Source organism: Pogona vitticeps, chromosome 1, assembly GCF_051106095.1.
Source record: "Pogona vitticeps strain Pit_001003342236 chromosome 1, PviZW2.1, whole genome shotgun sequence".
In the NCBI taxonomy this organism is placed as follows: Eukaryota; Metazoa; Chordata; class Lepidosauria; order Squamata; family Agamidae; genus Pogona; species Pogona vitticeps.
In genome coordinates this window covers 343,951,404-343,967,823 of record NC_135783.1, presented here as the reverse complement: position 1 = coordinate 343,967,823, position 16,420 = coordinate 343,951,404, and the positions used below count along the sequence as shown (strand labels likewise).

Genomic DNA, 16,420 nt, shown 5'->3' with positions numbered 1-16,420 from the left:
GCGTGCATCTGTGCATGTGTGTTCATGCATCCATCTGTGAAGGCCTTGTGTTTGCATGCATGGGGAGGCATGCATGCATCTGTGCATGCGCGGGGGCAGGAGATCTGTCTCCATGGCCCGATCTTACCAAGGCCATGGATCAGGACCGGTCCACAGACCAGGGGTTGGGGACCCCCTGCCCTAGAGGATCTTAATACATGTGGAGGCTCGTATAGGGAAGATACAGTTTTTCAAATATCTCCAGTGGAATGATTTCTAGTAATCCAGTGGAGTGGATTCCCTGTCATTGTTAGTCTTCTGGTAGAAGTTGGGAGAGTCTTTTGTTGGGGATGATCTACCTCATAATTTTTTTGTATGGGATAGGAAGTTGGTCCAGATGCCCTGGAAGATTTTTTCCCCCAAGCTCTGTGATTCTGTTATCACCGGAAGGGCATTGCCTCATTCCAGTTCCAACTGGTTGGTGCTGGGGTGTCTTGAAAGGAAATCACTTTTAACGGTCAAAATGTAACTGAATCAGAACATGGATGTGGAAGAGGCCTGTAGTCCTCAATAAGGAAGACACAGATATTTGCTGATTCGACGCTGATACATGCCCTTGAAAACAATACACAGCCCCTTTCACAAAAAAAAAAAAAAAAACAGTGTCATTTTTCAGCAGCTGCAGTATTAGTGAAAGTTAGGGAGTTTCCCAAAACCTTTGCAGTTTACAGTAAATATTAAGTCTTCTGCACGCAATAGACTTTATTTGCATGAAAATAAAACCACTTATGTGAATTTATTTTGCAAAAAAAGGTACCAAAATGCTAAAAGGGCATAAAAAGTTTTATATTTTCTCAGCGAGGATACGTTTTGTCTCCAAACATGAGCATGCTTACATGATACCCAACACCGACAAAATCAATAGGACTTATATTAGAGGAAACATTTAGAATGGGCATATTATATTTATTGTTTATTTAAAATGTAAAACTAACACAAAATGAACTAAAGCTGCACCCCAAAATGTGCTCTATTGCTTTTCTGCTCTCTAATCACACCCCACCTTTGTCTTTCCACTGGCGATCCGCTGGCCTCTTTCATGACCAAGATGTTCATGTGATTTTCTGATTCTCTCTGTGTTTGGGGGTGTGAATTTATGAATGACACAAGGAAGTTGCAGGCGAGATGGGTTTTTCTGGTGTTTTCCCTGACCTGTCTTTCTTTTCTTTTAAAAGGACATTGGTTTGTGTGATTCATAGTGGTGGAAAATGCAGATTCCGAGGGTGTTTACTGTCATGTTGAAATTGTGGCAAAGTTGAATTGCAGGTTGGGTCCTCCTTGAGTGTTAATCAGCACAACTTTTGTGAAGCTTTGCGTAGCAAATTTATCCTTATAGCTGCTCTGTACCATTTTTCTTTGAAAATTAAGACATGGAAAGAAACCATGCAAAAGTTAATAGAGTTTGATGAGGGGGTTAGCTGGAGAATTTTATTAGGGATAAAAGAAACGAACGGAACAACGGCAGTACTTTTTTTTCTTTGAGGACTAGCTATGACTCAGAGAAGGTTGCATAAACTTCTGAGTTACACAGAACTTTTCTTAGGCTGGATACATAAACAAAATAATTCTGCTGAGAGCTGTTTGTCAGAAGTTCAGCTTCATGTTATTTTATTGTCATGTTGTACTTGTATATTGCTTTTACCACTTTTATGTGACATTTTTGTAATCTGCTTTTTATGTGGGGATACTTTGAAGAGTAAATAAAAAATATAAATAAATAAAACAGGAAATGCACCATATTTATTTTATTTTATTTGTTTATTTGTTCCATTTTTACCCCGCCCATCTAGATTTGGGAATCTCCTCTGGGCGGCTTACAGAATATAAAGATAAAAACAGCATTAAAATTAGATTAGGCATCCTTTAGTCTCGAGAGACTAGGGTAACGTGCTCTGAACAGGTCTTGGAACAATGTCTAGTGTGGCTGAGAAGGCCAATTTGAGAGTGACCATCCCTTCCACACTGAAGACAAATTCAATCTGTCCCCTGTCCAGCTCCCTGATTTTGCTGAGTTTGGGACTGCCTCTTGGCTTCGGCCTGCTGGACATGTTCAGCATTGTTCAGCATTAAAATAACTTTTTAATGAACTTCATAAGAGCAGAAAGGTCAATAAAGAAAACAGGATCCAAGATGGGATAAAAAAGCTATATAATGGGAGGGGGGAAGGCCTGCCGGAAGATCCAACTCTTCAACTTGTTTTTTTTTTTTAATAGAACTTTAAACAATAGACCTCTAAGGTGTGTGGCTGGTTAAATCTCTATGAAACAAGGTGCAGGATCTGTGTTTTTAGGTTTTCACCCTCTCTCTTTCACATTTCCCTTTGGTTTCAGCGATGAGAAGTTCTGCCCATGAGCATTATTTATATCGTTTCAAAGGTCTGAGTAGGGCTATTTCACAGTACATTGAAATTAGTTAACTACAGTGGTGCCTCGCATAGCGAGGTTAATTGGTTCCAAAAAAAAAACATCGCTATGGGAAAACATCGTTAAGTGAAACGTGTTTTCCCATAGAGATGCATTGAAAACCGGATAATCCGTTCCAATAGGAATGGATTATCCGGTTTTCTCCCCCACTATCGGGCGCAGCCCTTTGGGAGAAGCCTCGGGGGAGGGGGGGAAGACGGCATCGGCTCCTGCCTTCTCCCCCACCACCTGGCTTCTCCCAAAGGGCTGCCCTGACTGTGCTTGCAGCAGTGGAAGAGGTGCCCGGTGGAGGAGAAGGCAGGAGCCGATCTGTCATTTCTCCTCCACCGGGCACCTCCTCCGCTGCTGCAAGCAACTTCGGGGCAGCCCTTTGGGAAAAGCCGGGCTGCTCCGAAGAAAGGCAGAAGCCCATCCGATCTCCCCCCCTCCACACCGGGCAGCTTCTCCCGCTGCTCCCGATGGTTGGGAGGGGAGATCAGATGGGCTTCTGCCTTTCTTCGGAGCAGCCCGGCTTTTCCCAAAGGACTGCCCCGACTGTGCTTGCAGCAGCAGAAGAGGTGCCCGGTGGAGGAGAAATGACAGATCGGCTCCTGCCTTCTCCTCCACCGGGCACCTCTTCCGCTGCTGCAAGCACAGTCGGCCATGCCTCCCACCCTTCTCAAGCCGCAGGAGGTGGGTGGTGGGTGGGAGGCATAGCCGGACTCCTCGCCAGGCACCGCGGCTCAGATCCGATCTGAGCCGCGGTGCCTGGCGAGGAGTCCGGCCATGCCTCCCACCCCCCCCACCTGTTGCGGCTTGAGAAGGGGGAGGCATGGCCGGACTCCTCGCCCAGGCACCGCGGCTCAGATCGGATCGGAGCCGCGGTGCCTGGGCGAGGAGTCCGGCTATGCCTCCCACCCACCACCCACCTCCTGCGGCTTGAGAAGGGGGAGGCATGGCCGGACTCCTCGCCCAGGCACCACGGCTCAGATCGGATCGGAGCCGCGGTGCCTGGCGAGGAGTCCGGCCATGGCTCCCACCCTCCTCAGGCCGCGGGGGGAGGGTGGTGGGATCCATCCGGATCCCCCCACCCTCTCCCCGCGGCTTGGATCCGACCCACGGCAGGCTACCCCATGCATGGTCGGACTCCTGAAAGTCCGACCATGGCCGGGGAAGCCAGCCGCGGGGAAGGGGAATCCCAGCGGTGGCCTCGGAAGGACCCTTCGGAAGGGTCCTTCCGAGGCCACCGCAGGCATTTTCCCCCAGCTGAGCTGCGGGAGCACTCCTTCGGAGGCTCCCGCCGCTCAGCTGGGGGAAAATGGTGCCTATGGGGAAAACATCGCAAAGCGATTTTTCCCCATAGGCAACATCGTTATACGATCGCACAAGCGATGGCAAAAATGCCATCGCTATGCGAATTCATCGTTAAACGTCGCACTCGTTGTACGAGGCACCACTGTATTTCAGTTAACCCACAGACTTAATGTTCATGTGGAAGGAAGGAAGACTGAGGCTTTCCCCCCTACCCTCCAATAACTGTATATATCCTGGAATGTCTTCAAAATCATGCTTAGATGTGCAGAGCAATCCTCCCAAAACCACTTCATTCCAGATGTTGCTGGACTACAGGTCCCATCACCTCTTTGGGCCTTGTAGTCCAGAACATTTGGAAGGCACCGGATTGGGGCGTAGAATGAGAAGTCTGGAGAAATGCTGAGAAGTGGTAGATGGTGGTTGTGGACCTCTAAAGCTTTACCACAGACTGGTTCCGAATGAAGGCAATCCTTACAAAATGCGGGATGGGGTTGGCTGAAGCTGAGGGAAGTGCTCGGCATTTTCTTCTCCCCACCCCCAGCTCAACAGTGTAATGTGAGCATTGCTTTGTAGACCTGCTGTTTCCCCTGAGAGTGTTGTGGGTTCGGAGAGGACTTAGAACCTGCCTCAGTTATGAAGGGAAAACAGAAGCCATAGTGAGGCTCGGCCCAGTTAACTGTGATTCTCGTGACCTTAATCCTCCATGCTGAGCATAGTCCCTGCAAAAATCCCCTCTAAGCTGGGATCCGGCATTAGAGCCATCCTTTCCCTGTTCGTTCTTTTCTCAAGCCGGGAGAAGGAGAAGAGAGAGTTCATGGGTAGGCATTTCTGTTTCATTTTTTTCCCCTGTGCTCAGTTCAGAAGACTTCTCTTTCTCCATGAGCTGCACATGTGCGCCGGGCAACTGTTCCTGCGCCGACAGACATGACAGGTACCATGCTGTATCACCAGGAGCATGCCAGACGCATTTGGTGGGCGCCTTTTCCCCATGATTAGCCGCGACAGCCGAAGAGGGTGAAAGGAGGTTACTCTTTACTTCTGAGCCTGGGAGGAAATCACCCAGTGGCAGTAACTGTAATGTGAACCAGATTCCCCTTGCATAAATCCCCAGTGTAATTAATTTCACATCCACTGACAGTCCTTGGCATGAGCTGCAGATCACACAGCTGCATCTCCGCATGGTATATAGACTCCCCTACTTTTTCACACTAGCATTTTTGACATGTTTAGAGGAGTCTGCTGGTAATCAGTGTGAAAGATGGGGTGTTTCAAGCCAGTGTGTTGTAGAGGTGAGAGAATTAGACGAGAACCCAGGAGACTTGTGTTCGAATCCCTGCTTCTCTATGAAATTCAGTCCATGACCTGAGGTCAGTCAAGAGTTTCTCAGGCTGACCTGTTTTACAGGTTTGTTGTGATGATATACAGTAGTAGGGAGGGGGAAGTCATGTATGATGCAGTCAGATCATTGGGGATGGGGAGAAATGACTATGTATAAATGTATACATGATCTGGCTGGATAGCTTAGTGGTCTAGGCACCTGGCTACAGAGCCAAAGGTTGGGAATTTGATTCCCCACGGTGCCTCTTGCAAGTAGAGCCGGCCTGTGCGCCCGTGGGCAAGCTACACAGTCCCAGGGCGTCTCCCAGAAGAAGGGAATGGTAAATAATTGCTGAGCATTCTTTACCTGGAAAAACCCTGAAAAGGGTTGCCATAAGTCAGAATTGACTTGACGGCACATGGTTATTTATATTGTTATAAACATAACGGACAAATTAAAATGTCTTATAAGTCAAAACACGACAGGTGTGTGGTGACAAACTGAACACAGAAAATAAAGCAGGGCACAGTTGTTAGCCTTTTCCCGAAGTGTAAAATGCCCCTTGTCTGGGCTGAGCTTGTGGCGATCCGTACACCGTATTTATATGTGTTGGCTGTGGCCATGTGGCCATGAGCATGTGTGGCTGGCACACATGTTTTGTGTGGTGGTAAGAAGGAGGACAGTACTAGAGTAGGGTAGTGGACCGAGTGGTGGACCAGGGTTTGAATTACAGATGGGCACGAAGCGCTGAACCAGTGTTCGGCACTTCGAAGCCACACCTTCAGGCAGCACCCTGGCTTCCCTGACCTGTCTGTGGGCGCTGCCTCTGACTGGGTGCCCGCTGGAGAAGGTGGGTCTAGGAAACACTGGACACCTGTTCAGTCGAAAAATGAACCAGTACAAAGCCACCTGTGGTTCGAATCTTCACTTGGCCATGGAAACTCACTGAGGGTGCGCAACTGGTAAAACCTTAAATATCTCACTTACCTTGAAAGCCCAATTAGTCAGTTCCAATTTAATGACACAGAATGAACTAACTAAAGGAAGAGGAGCATTTGTATATGCATACTGTGAGAGTAAGGCCTATATCCAAATACCTGTATAGAATGTATCTCTGACCTAATGTCTAGGGGTGGATTGACGAATAGAGCTAATCTCAGAACTTTGGGCAGATAAAACCAAAAGACCAGGGTTCTCTGAAATCCTGGGATTTATAGTTTAGTGAGGTCGATAGGATTCTCTGCTGTAGCACAGTGAATTGCACTACAATTTTCTAGCAGATAATGCTGATGTTTTAAACTCACAAATCTCAGGATTCACTAAGATGGAACCATGGCAATTAAATTGGTATCAAAGTGGTATAGCTGTGCAGACAAGTCTTGAAACTGCCTGTCAGTAGAGGTGGTGTGTACTCAGAGGGCTTTAAGACTTGCCTAGACGGTCAAGAACCAAATCCTGCACTTCACTAGAATCGTGGAATGGCCGAAGTTAGCTGGTTTAGAAGGACCAATATTATGTAGACACTGTTTTTAAGATAATGAGAACATAGTGCTAGTCATTTGTTAGATAACATTAAAATTGATTCTGTTGCTGTTTTGTGTAATGAGCGATACTTACCTTTTAAACATGCCTCTTTTTTTGGTCATTTTGGGGGATTTAGGTCATTTGTATTTCCTTTTAATTAATGAAGTATCATATTATCCGTATGTTACTCTATGATCAACAAATGAGCTGTATCTAAGAAGACACTTTGAAAAATTAACAAATTGCATTGCTTTTTAAACATAATGTTCCAAGCCATGGGTTAAGGTACCAGATAATTTCCATTCCCTTCTGATAAGATTTTATCAGAGTATGCAATGGAAAGAAATTGCTGTGGAAAGAAATTGGGACTCTGAAAACTCAAATGTAAGTCCTCAGCTCCTGAACATTTGGGTTTGAAGATATGTGTGAACAAATATATCCGTGCTGAATGAGAGCTGCCATCTCTTTTTCCCCCTAATATTTACATGATAGATGTGGCATAGTCCTTATTTACTAAGGCATGTCAATTTCTTCACATGTGGAATGGAAAGAATTTGTATAAAATACAGGAGAAAGTATAGGATGGATTTCCCATCCTTAGTCCCAACTAATTTATAAATTAGGTTCCAGCCTAAACGAGCAGATGCCTATTAAATTCCAAACAATTTCTTAGAAGGTAGGGTCACAAATTTTACGAGTTCTTCACATATAGGAGGCATTTTGTTTCTTAAAAAACAATCTGTGTACCACTCTTTAAGAGACAGATTCCCAACATACGTTTTTGATGAGGGGAAAATGTAATAACAAATATATATTGGTCAGAATCTGTAACTTATATATAATATGCTGGGGTAAGTGAAACTGTGCACATCACAGTGACTTACTTACTTACTTACTTACTTACTTACTTACTTACTTACTTACTTACTTACTTACTTACTTACTTACTTCCCTGCCTTTCTCCTTGAAAAGGACCCGAGTGGCTTACAACAATGGAAGACAATATTTAAAGTTGAAAACAATTAGCATACAATGGTGGGTAACATCATTAAAAAGACGATATTTAAAAATTATGAAAAATGAATAAGGAGGCATCTTACATCAATTAATAGGCAACATCAAGGGGAAGATCAATAAGTATTGTTGTTGTTGTTTAGTTGTTAAGTTGTGTCCGACTCTTCGTGACCCCATGGACCAGAGCACGCCAGGCCCTCCTGTCTTCCACTGCTTCCCGGAGTTGGGTCAAATTCATGTTGGTCACTTCGATGACACTGTCCAACCATCTCGTCCTCTGTCATCCCCTTTTCCTCTTGCCCTCACACTTTCCCAACATCAGGGTCTTTTCCAGGGAGTCTTCTCTTCTCATGAGATCAATAAGTATACAAAATATTTTTAAAAAATCACTCTAAAAAATGGAGAACACAAATAATGGAAGACACTAGTAGTATTAACAATCCAGTCAAAGCAGTCATGCATAACAATCTATCAAAAAATCACACACAGGGAGCTGGTTACTGAGGGAAGTCTTGCCTGAAGGGAAAGATAAGAATTTCCTTGTGTGCATCAAGATGCATGAGCTAAAATGCAAGCCTTAATACAACTCATCATTCCCATTTAGGCCATTTAAGCCAGCCTTTAAATGAAGGAATGAAGGAAGGAATGTTGGTGTCCTTCACTACCCTTTAGATCACGGTGATCTCCTTGTGTTTTTTACTTGCTGCTGTTGCTGTTCTCCAATTGAACAACAATAGCACCTCGTAAGAATAAGTACTGTGTGATGAAATATAGTGACACAAGCCATGAGCCTAAGAAATTTTTTAAAAATACGTCCCTGGAGGACCAGCATGGAATGACTTTACTCCATATTCCCTGCTGGCAAGGCTGACACAGGTTGAGGAGTGTATCTGTTGTCAGTACTGTACAGTGTGTAAGGGTGACGTAGAGGAAACCCTTCCTTCAGATCCCATGGTCCCCAGAGCCTTGCAGGGTTTAAGTAGGGAAGGACTCAACCGCTCTATCCGCTTCCTCCCCCAGTGAGATTCTGACTTTTTCTCCCTGCGTTGATCAGTTGTGAGATGGGTTGTTTTGCTCTGTTTGAATAACCCTCAGGCAGGTAGGTTCCTCAACTCCGGGAGGCGGTGGAAGATAGGAGGGCCTGGCGTGCTCTGGTCCATGGGGTCACGAAGAGTCAGACACGACTAAACGACTGAACAAAAGGTAGGTTCCTGGCTTTGCTGCCTGGATGGTTCTTCTACCGATTCAGCTCACATGGGGAAGGCCAGCTTTTTCATCTCTTTTCTTTCAATGGGTTTAAATCATTAAATGGAATGAAGGACCTAATACCTTTAGCAGCAAAGTGGGCTTACTTAATGAGGTTGGGAAAGAAGCTTTGGGCAGAAAACTGCTGGGTTAAGCCTTGTAGGTATTTAGTAATTTGCTTCTAGCAAATTAAAGCAAAGACGTTGATGACCAAAGGTTTATTTGGTGGTTCTCTCTCTCTCTCTCTCTCATGATGTGGGAGACTAGAAGGCAGAAGCAAGCAAGAAACACAAATAAATAGCAAACTTCTAATTTATGTCTTGGGGTTGCTTTTCTTAGTTGCAAAGCACATACTGTTGTCAAAATGTAGTTGGTAGCTATACTGTATCCTATTTCCTGGGAGGAAGTAGCTGATCCTGCCTACTGTGGCCCCAAATCTTGATCCCATCTTGTGCAGTTTAAAAGACGATATGCATCACTCTTCTGTTTTATTTTATGTTTTATTAGTGATAGTTATATCAGATTTTTCTCCAGGGATTTCAAGGCGTGCATCCTTTCCATCTTGGCGAGCTCATGACTTGCATCCTTTTTATTTTACCTGTCCAACAACCTTGTGAGGGAGTGAGAGAGGGAGCGAGAGAGTCTGGCTGCTGCTGCTGAAGAAGAAAGCCCCATGGTTTTTGTGGGTTTTTCAGGCTCTTTGGCCGTGTTCTGAAGGTGGTTCTTCCTAACATTTCACCAGTCTCTGTGGCTGGCATCTTCAGAGGACAGCACTCTGTGCTCTGGTGCAGTTTGTTTGGGAGTTGAGTATTTATGGCTGTGAGATCAGCTTTTGTCCTTTTCAGGAGATGGGTGATTATGGTGATCAGTGTGTTTTTGTTGTGGGTGTATTGTTGTGACAAGGAAGAGAGATTATCAAAGCCCCACTTTTTCTGCTGTCCTGTAAGACGCAAGCAAACAAATATCTTGTAGGAGTTTATAATTTCTTTCAGTGGGCTATTTCAATGTCCTAGATTCTGATGTGGCTCAAAAACCCCTATACTTACCTCTGGATTTAAAAAGTCAAGAGGGAGTGTTTGCTACAGCTTTAAATTAATATGCAATGTAGTTCTTTGCAGGCTGTTTATAGCAGCATGGGAAAAGGACATATAGAATTTGGGGTTTGTATTGGCTAGTGGAGACGATTTAGGAAGCTTTTTCAGTTTTACTGAGCCTTCCTGGATCTGTTTTATTTATTGAAAGAAATAAATAAACTGTCAGCGACCTCTGCTTTGTGATATTCTGTTCACTGTTTAATTAAAAAGAAAAGATTATGAGGGAGCTCTGTCTTCTCATGCTTTTGAAGTAAGCTGATCCACTGATTAGATTAAGAAGAAGTTATTTTCCCCATAGGTGTAACACACCACCATGTACTACTGGGTGCATTCTGTAGCTTTCAAGATCTTCTCCTTTTCTATCCGAACCAATAACCAATCGCACTGTGGGAGAGAGGTAGGTTTGGGGCATTTTTTTGCTAGGCTGGCTATAAATGTGGGTCTTTTGGAAGTGATGAGTGTTTGTGAGGCAGCAGGAGTTTGAAATTTGCTGTCGCTATGGATATCGAGGTGCAATAAATTGCTTTAGCTCTGATGATTAGTATTCAAATGCTGAGTCAACTCTGGTTGCAGTCAGAAGCATGTATACTCATGAATAAATCTTCTTAATTTCTGCGGGGCTTACCATGTAAAAGATTTTCTCATCAGTGGAAAAAGGTATCTCAACACACTGAAATACCCCATTGAAAAAGTTATCAGTTATCAATTCAACGGCAGTGTTCCCCCCTCTTCCAAATGTTGCTTTTCGTGTGGATGATTATCCTGCATTTGCTAGATGGGTTCCCCAGGTTTTTCTATTGTTTCAAAAACCTGCAAAACCTATTTGTTCAAAGTGAATAGGAATGTAACAATGCACTAAGGTGGGGGGAATCAAGAGGTGAAGATGGGGAATCAAGCGTTGAGTCACCCTTCCACAAGGTGCTCTAGTCCAACCATACTAGCTCCCCCTCAAAAAAATAAAATAAAAAGGGGGGGGGGATAAGGGGAAAAAATGAAAATGGAAGTGTTTTTTTTTGTAGGGCAGGATTTGGTGTTTTGGGGGTTAGGCTAGTCGAGTGTAAAACTTGCTTTTGCAGCATGGGTGGTGGGTACAAGGTACTGTATCCAGGGGTCTTTTAAAAAAACCCTGTGGGCTGCATTTCCCCAGCTTCTCTCTCGGCCCCTGACAGTTTGGGTCACTCTTGTTTCTACCATGTTACAGAAGTGAAAATGCTTTTTACCCTGTTTTTACTAGGGTCTTTCAGGATTTTCTAACGTCCTTGAAACATTAAATCAGAACCTTGTTTTTTCCCTTCTCAGCTGTTTGCTCCTCAAGGGGCTCCCTGTCTCTGCGAGAGGTAGAAGCGATGTTATTAATAATGAATGGAGAAGGGGCCAGACAGAAGCAGTATAGATTTTATTTTTTTTTAATGCTTTTGTTGCAAACTGTCCGTAATGAACTTCAAACAGACAGGAATACCCATCAGGGTTACCTCTCCCCCCCCCCCCCCGTTCATTATTTTTTTTCTGTCTCTCTCTTAGACACTCAGGAGTTAAAGTGGAAAAAAAAGTGTGGATTGATTTTGGATTGCAGAAATGGAATGAACTGTTCCTACGATCAAAAGCTGTTGTATAGGAGCCATCAATTAAAATCTGGTCCCTTGGGACACTGGCCTATTTTCAGGCATATCTCTCTCTCATTTGACCAGACAATATTTTTAGCTCAGCTCTCAAGTGCACGGTCTGGAATCGGCTAGTATAATTGCCCTCGTTGTGATCATTCATTTTATTTTCATCGATCCTTTTTTTTTTAACTGAGAGTGGTGGTGACTGTCATTCTCCTCTTCCTGAAGCATCGCTCTGTTGGTTTAACATTTTCCTGGACCCCATAGCTTCCAGTTCCAGCTGACCGCCAAAGCGTTTCATCCTCTGCTTGTTCTTTTCTTTTTCCTGTCCTCCTTTTGCTTCACGTACTGTGGACTCTGCAAATTCTTCACAGCGCCTCATGCTGAGACTCAGTGACTGAAGTCCTGTGGGTCAGCATGATAAACCCATTGAATCAATGGAACGGATGAAAGAGGTGGCTCCAAAACGGACTTGAACGGGCTTAATTTGTGACTTAGTCTGCTGAGCGAAAAGGATTCCAGCCACTAGATAACTGAACTGTGAGAAGCTGCCACACCTAGCCAGCGAACCCTGACTGGCAGTATCTCTCCACAGATTTCAGGCAGGATTTTTTTTTCTCAGCTACGTGTTGGGTTGCTCACTGCTTGTTTAGGATAGAAGAGAGAGAATGCCATGACACTCAATCAATTATTCCCAAAATGCCTGTAAAAATAACCTAAGAGGCCTTCTTAAAATTACTTCAGTAACTAGAAAATATTATTTATTACGCCAGTACAGGAACTTTGTTCCCATTTAAGAGTACCAGACCAATACTGAACCAGACCAACACTGACAACTCTGACTGGCAGCAATTGCTCTCCGATCCCTGTTATTTCCCTGGTGGCCTCCCATTCAAATACTCGTCAGGCCTTTTTTTTTGGTCAGGATAGTCACTATGACAACCTGAAGTTCCAGATTCACCAGGAGACCACTGGATGAGGAGCAGATTCTCCTATGACTCAGGCCAGCACTCTGACCCCTGCACTACCACACACTCCCATCACTCTGGCCTCCCGCCTCCCAATGCTCTGAATACGTTACAGCAATAGGAACCGCTTTATGAAACAGGGCACACAGGTCTCGGTTGCTTTTACTGTACCATGTTGTCACCGATAATTCAGTATTTGTCTAGGCAAGGGCTCCCGGTGACCTCCCTCCGTGTCATTTAAATGGGTGCCGTTTCACCACCCTCCCTGTCCCCAGGCTGTCTGTCTGAATCAATGAGCCAAGAACTGTGCTTGAATGAATTGGCACCATCTGGACAGACTGGCATGAAACTGAGGGTAGGCGTGGGGGGGGGGGTCAGCGGATGGGCGATTAATGAGGCATGCTCAGGGAGGCTGGTTCTTAATACCATTAGAATGACAGAGCAGTTTAGTTACTTTTCACTGAAGCTCTTGTGTGTGCCAGCTGACTCAGTCTCTCTCACCAGTGACTTTGTGTGGCTTATGTGTTGATAAGTACGGGCAGAGTTTTTTTTTGTGAGTATACCTTTCAGCCTTGAAGCGTAGCCTGATGGCATACGATGCAGCAACTTAAGAATTTCAAATAATTTCTTTTTTTGTCTATTGTTTTCAAAATCTCCTAATCAAAATGTCCACTGATACATTTTGAGCTGCATTTGACAAAAGAAAAAGCCAGGTAAAAGGTATTAGTCTTCACCCTTCTTGCACTGAAATAAAAACACTTTGTTCGTATGAACATTTTTTTTTTATTCCAGTGAGATTCCAGGGCTTCACGGGGTATAAAAAAGGTCCTGTGCCCAACACAAGGCTCTTGTGTATAGGAAACAATTGTGTTTTGCACCAAAATACTAAGTCAGAAAATAGAAGGTTGAACAGAAGTAGGCTAAATAAAATCAAAGTAAAACAAAACCTACATTTCTTGTAATATTGGGATGTTTCTTGACTTCTCCATGAATATTAATATGCTCAGTCTTCCCATGGAAGAAATTTCAGTTTTCCTTAAATGGGTCCAATCTATGGACAACCAAAGTATTTAACTTTTATTTCATTGTACTGTATTGTCGTTTGCTGGGGCGGGAGGGAGGAGTTTTATTTACTTATTTGGTCTTTGGTTTAGCTGGGGAAAAAAAAGAAATTACCCCTGGAGAAAAAAGCAGCACATTTTCTGGGCCATTTTTGTCTAAACTTTTTTGTTCTGTTTTTGGGAGCAGAAGAAAAATATTTAAAAGTGTCTGAAATTTGGCCACATCACAGTGTCCTAGGATGTCTGGATTTATAGACTGACTTCTGTGGGGTTGCTGATACAAAGGGTGACTCTGCAGGACTAAAATATCCATTTCTACTGAAAGAAAATCAAAAGATGTTGTAAGACTTCTTCCTTTTTTTGACCAACAGACCAACATTGTTTCCTCTGTCTCATGGTTAGGTTTGTCTAGCTATTCCAAAAAACCAATAATAGAAACCAGGGTTTGAAGTTAGTTAAAGAATGGAAAGAAACCTGATTCTTTCTCTTCTTTAACTAACTTCAAACCCTGTTCAAGAAAGTAAATAGGATGCAGTTTGTATATAAGGATACTATTGAAAATCCCCTCCTGCCTTAGTATCAAAAGGCGATGCTACCATCCTAAATACAGACAGCTGTACAGGCTTAATTTTCACTTTATTTATACATGTTATGCTCCCCCCATCACCAGAGACGACAACCACTTACCGAACACCCCTTTATGGCCAGCCGTCATGGTGGGGAGAAGATGATGCCAATAATAAGTTAGAGTCAACAGATGACAGAAGGCCAGAGGAACAATATACAGGTAAATATACTTTCCATTACCAGTTAACAGATGTTCAGAACATCAGTCTTTGCTTATATTATAATCCCAGGGTGATACATCTGTGTAATCCTCGGATGCTTATTCAGAATCTCAGTACTGTATCAATATGGAAGGTTGATACATTGGTAGTTAATGGGTTATCCTTGTTAAAGGACTCAGGAGACTCGAGTTCAAATCCCCAATGAGATGTGAAATTTACTAAGTGATCTTGAGTCAATCACACTTTCAGCCTGACCTACCTCACAAGTTTCCTGTGCTTGAGGTCACCTCGGGCATCTGAAATACTCGACCACATTCAGCAAACATAACTACGCAGGAACCTGTTATTATTAAAGATTAATATTCACTGACCTGAATTTCCCTTTTAAAAAATCCCCTTTATTTATTTATTTATTTATTTATTTATTTATTTATTTATTTATTTATTTATTTATTTATTTATTTATTTATTTTATTTTATTTTATTTTATTTTATTTTATTTTATTTTATTTTATTTTATTTTATTTATATCCCGCCTATCTGGTCGGTTAAGACCACTCTAGGAGGCTTTAATTAAGCAGGCTACACAATGTCTCCCCCTAGCAAGTAAGCTGGGTACTCAATTTACCAACCTTAGAAGGCTGGAAGGCTGAGTGAACCTTGAGCCAGCTACCTGGGACTGAACTCAGGTCATGAGCAAAGTTTTGGCTGCAATGCTGCAGTTTAACCACTGCACCAGGAGGCTCCTATGGTGGCTACTTAATTTATATCCTGTCACCCCCACCCATTACCACATTTTTTTTTCTAGAAAGAACAAAAGACATAGCCCAACGTGAAGAAGAAATCAACGGCAACATCACTGGGTACCGAGATTCTCAAGGTGAGGCAGTCTACTCCTTCCGAAGGGAGCCGAGTTACTTTGAAATCCCAACGAAAGAATTCCAGCAGCCGGTGAAATCCCCGGAGACGCAAGTCCATGAGATCCCCACCAAAGATGTTGACACGACAGTGATGCCTGTCGTGCAGAGCCATGCATCGTTTACCATTGAGTTTGACGATTGTACGCCAGGGAAAATCAAGATCAAAGATCATGTCACCAAATTTTCACTCAGGCAGAGGCGAAACCTGGGTAAGGAGGCCAGTCACGTGGAAATGATATCAGCAGAGAACAAAGTGGCCGATTGGTTGGTGCAGAATGACCCAAGTCTCATGCGACGGCAGTCTCCGGGTGATGATGTATACAGCACCAAAAGTGACCTCCCAGTCCATGTGAGGACTCTGAAAGGTAAGATCATATGAATATGTTAATTGCTAGCTGTTGTCTGGGAGATTCATTTATTACAGTCTGAAAAGAGAGAGAGAGAAGAAAGAAAAGAAGGAAAATTGTGTTGAGGGAAAATTGGTAATTTTTTTTTCTTTTAAATATGATCTTGCTTTAGTTTGCAGAATCGGACCACATTGCAAATTGCATCTTAGAGTCAAACGAGACATCAAGTGGAATTTCTGTTCCCTCTGATTAACACCTATTTCCTCTAACAATGGGATTTCCTGAGATATACTGTAGCAATCTGACTTGCATATATTACGTTTGAGCTTACTTTTCATGACCGATTGCAAAACAAAGCACACTGAATGTGAGATAGAGGTGAGGAAGAGTATGTGCTATGCCAAACGTATGTCTTTCATCACTTGAGGGAAGACTGCTTCTATATATGTGTTAAATGTATTGTCTCGTGTGACCCCAAACTCTCTGAGTGTGGCCCTCGTATTTAAAGGAGCTTGACCTTCTATTAGTTAGCCTACCTCCTTGATTCCTGTAGACTTCCAAATAAACCCAACCAAAGAGAATTGGAGCCACTGTTTAAATGGCAAATGACACCTGGGGGTATCAATCTGCAAGGGTTTGGGCAGGTTTATAGGGTTCTGTGGCTCCTGGCAAATGATTTTAACTTGAAGATGCAGAAAGCTACCAGTTCCCTGAACCTCAGAAAGGCCTTTGGTGGGTCTGAAGAATCTTCTTTGCCACCAGTTTTCCTGGATGAGCATGCG

The 16,420-nt window shown here is 43.5% G+C and overlaps 1 protein-coding gene across 4 annotated transcripts in view; it reads left to right on the top strand.

The window, feature by feature from the left end:
• Positions 1-16,420, top strand: part of CEP170B (centrosomal protein 170B) — a 101,246-nt gene that overhangs the window by 43,962 nt on the left and 40,864 nt on the right. For all 4 annotated transcript variants that reach the window (XM_072986748.2, XM_072986747.2, XM_072986746.2 and 1 more), the window contains exons 7-8: positions 14,254-14,370; positions 15,180-15,656. In XM_072986748.2, coding sequence (XP_072842849.2) covers positions 14,254-14,370; positions 15,180-15,656 — 594 coding nt within the window. The remainder of the gene's footprint in view (positions 1-14,253; positions 14,371-15,179; positions 15,657-16,420) is intronic.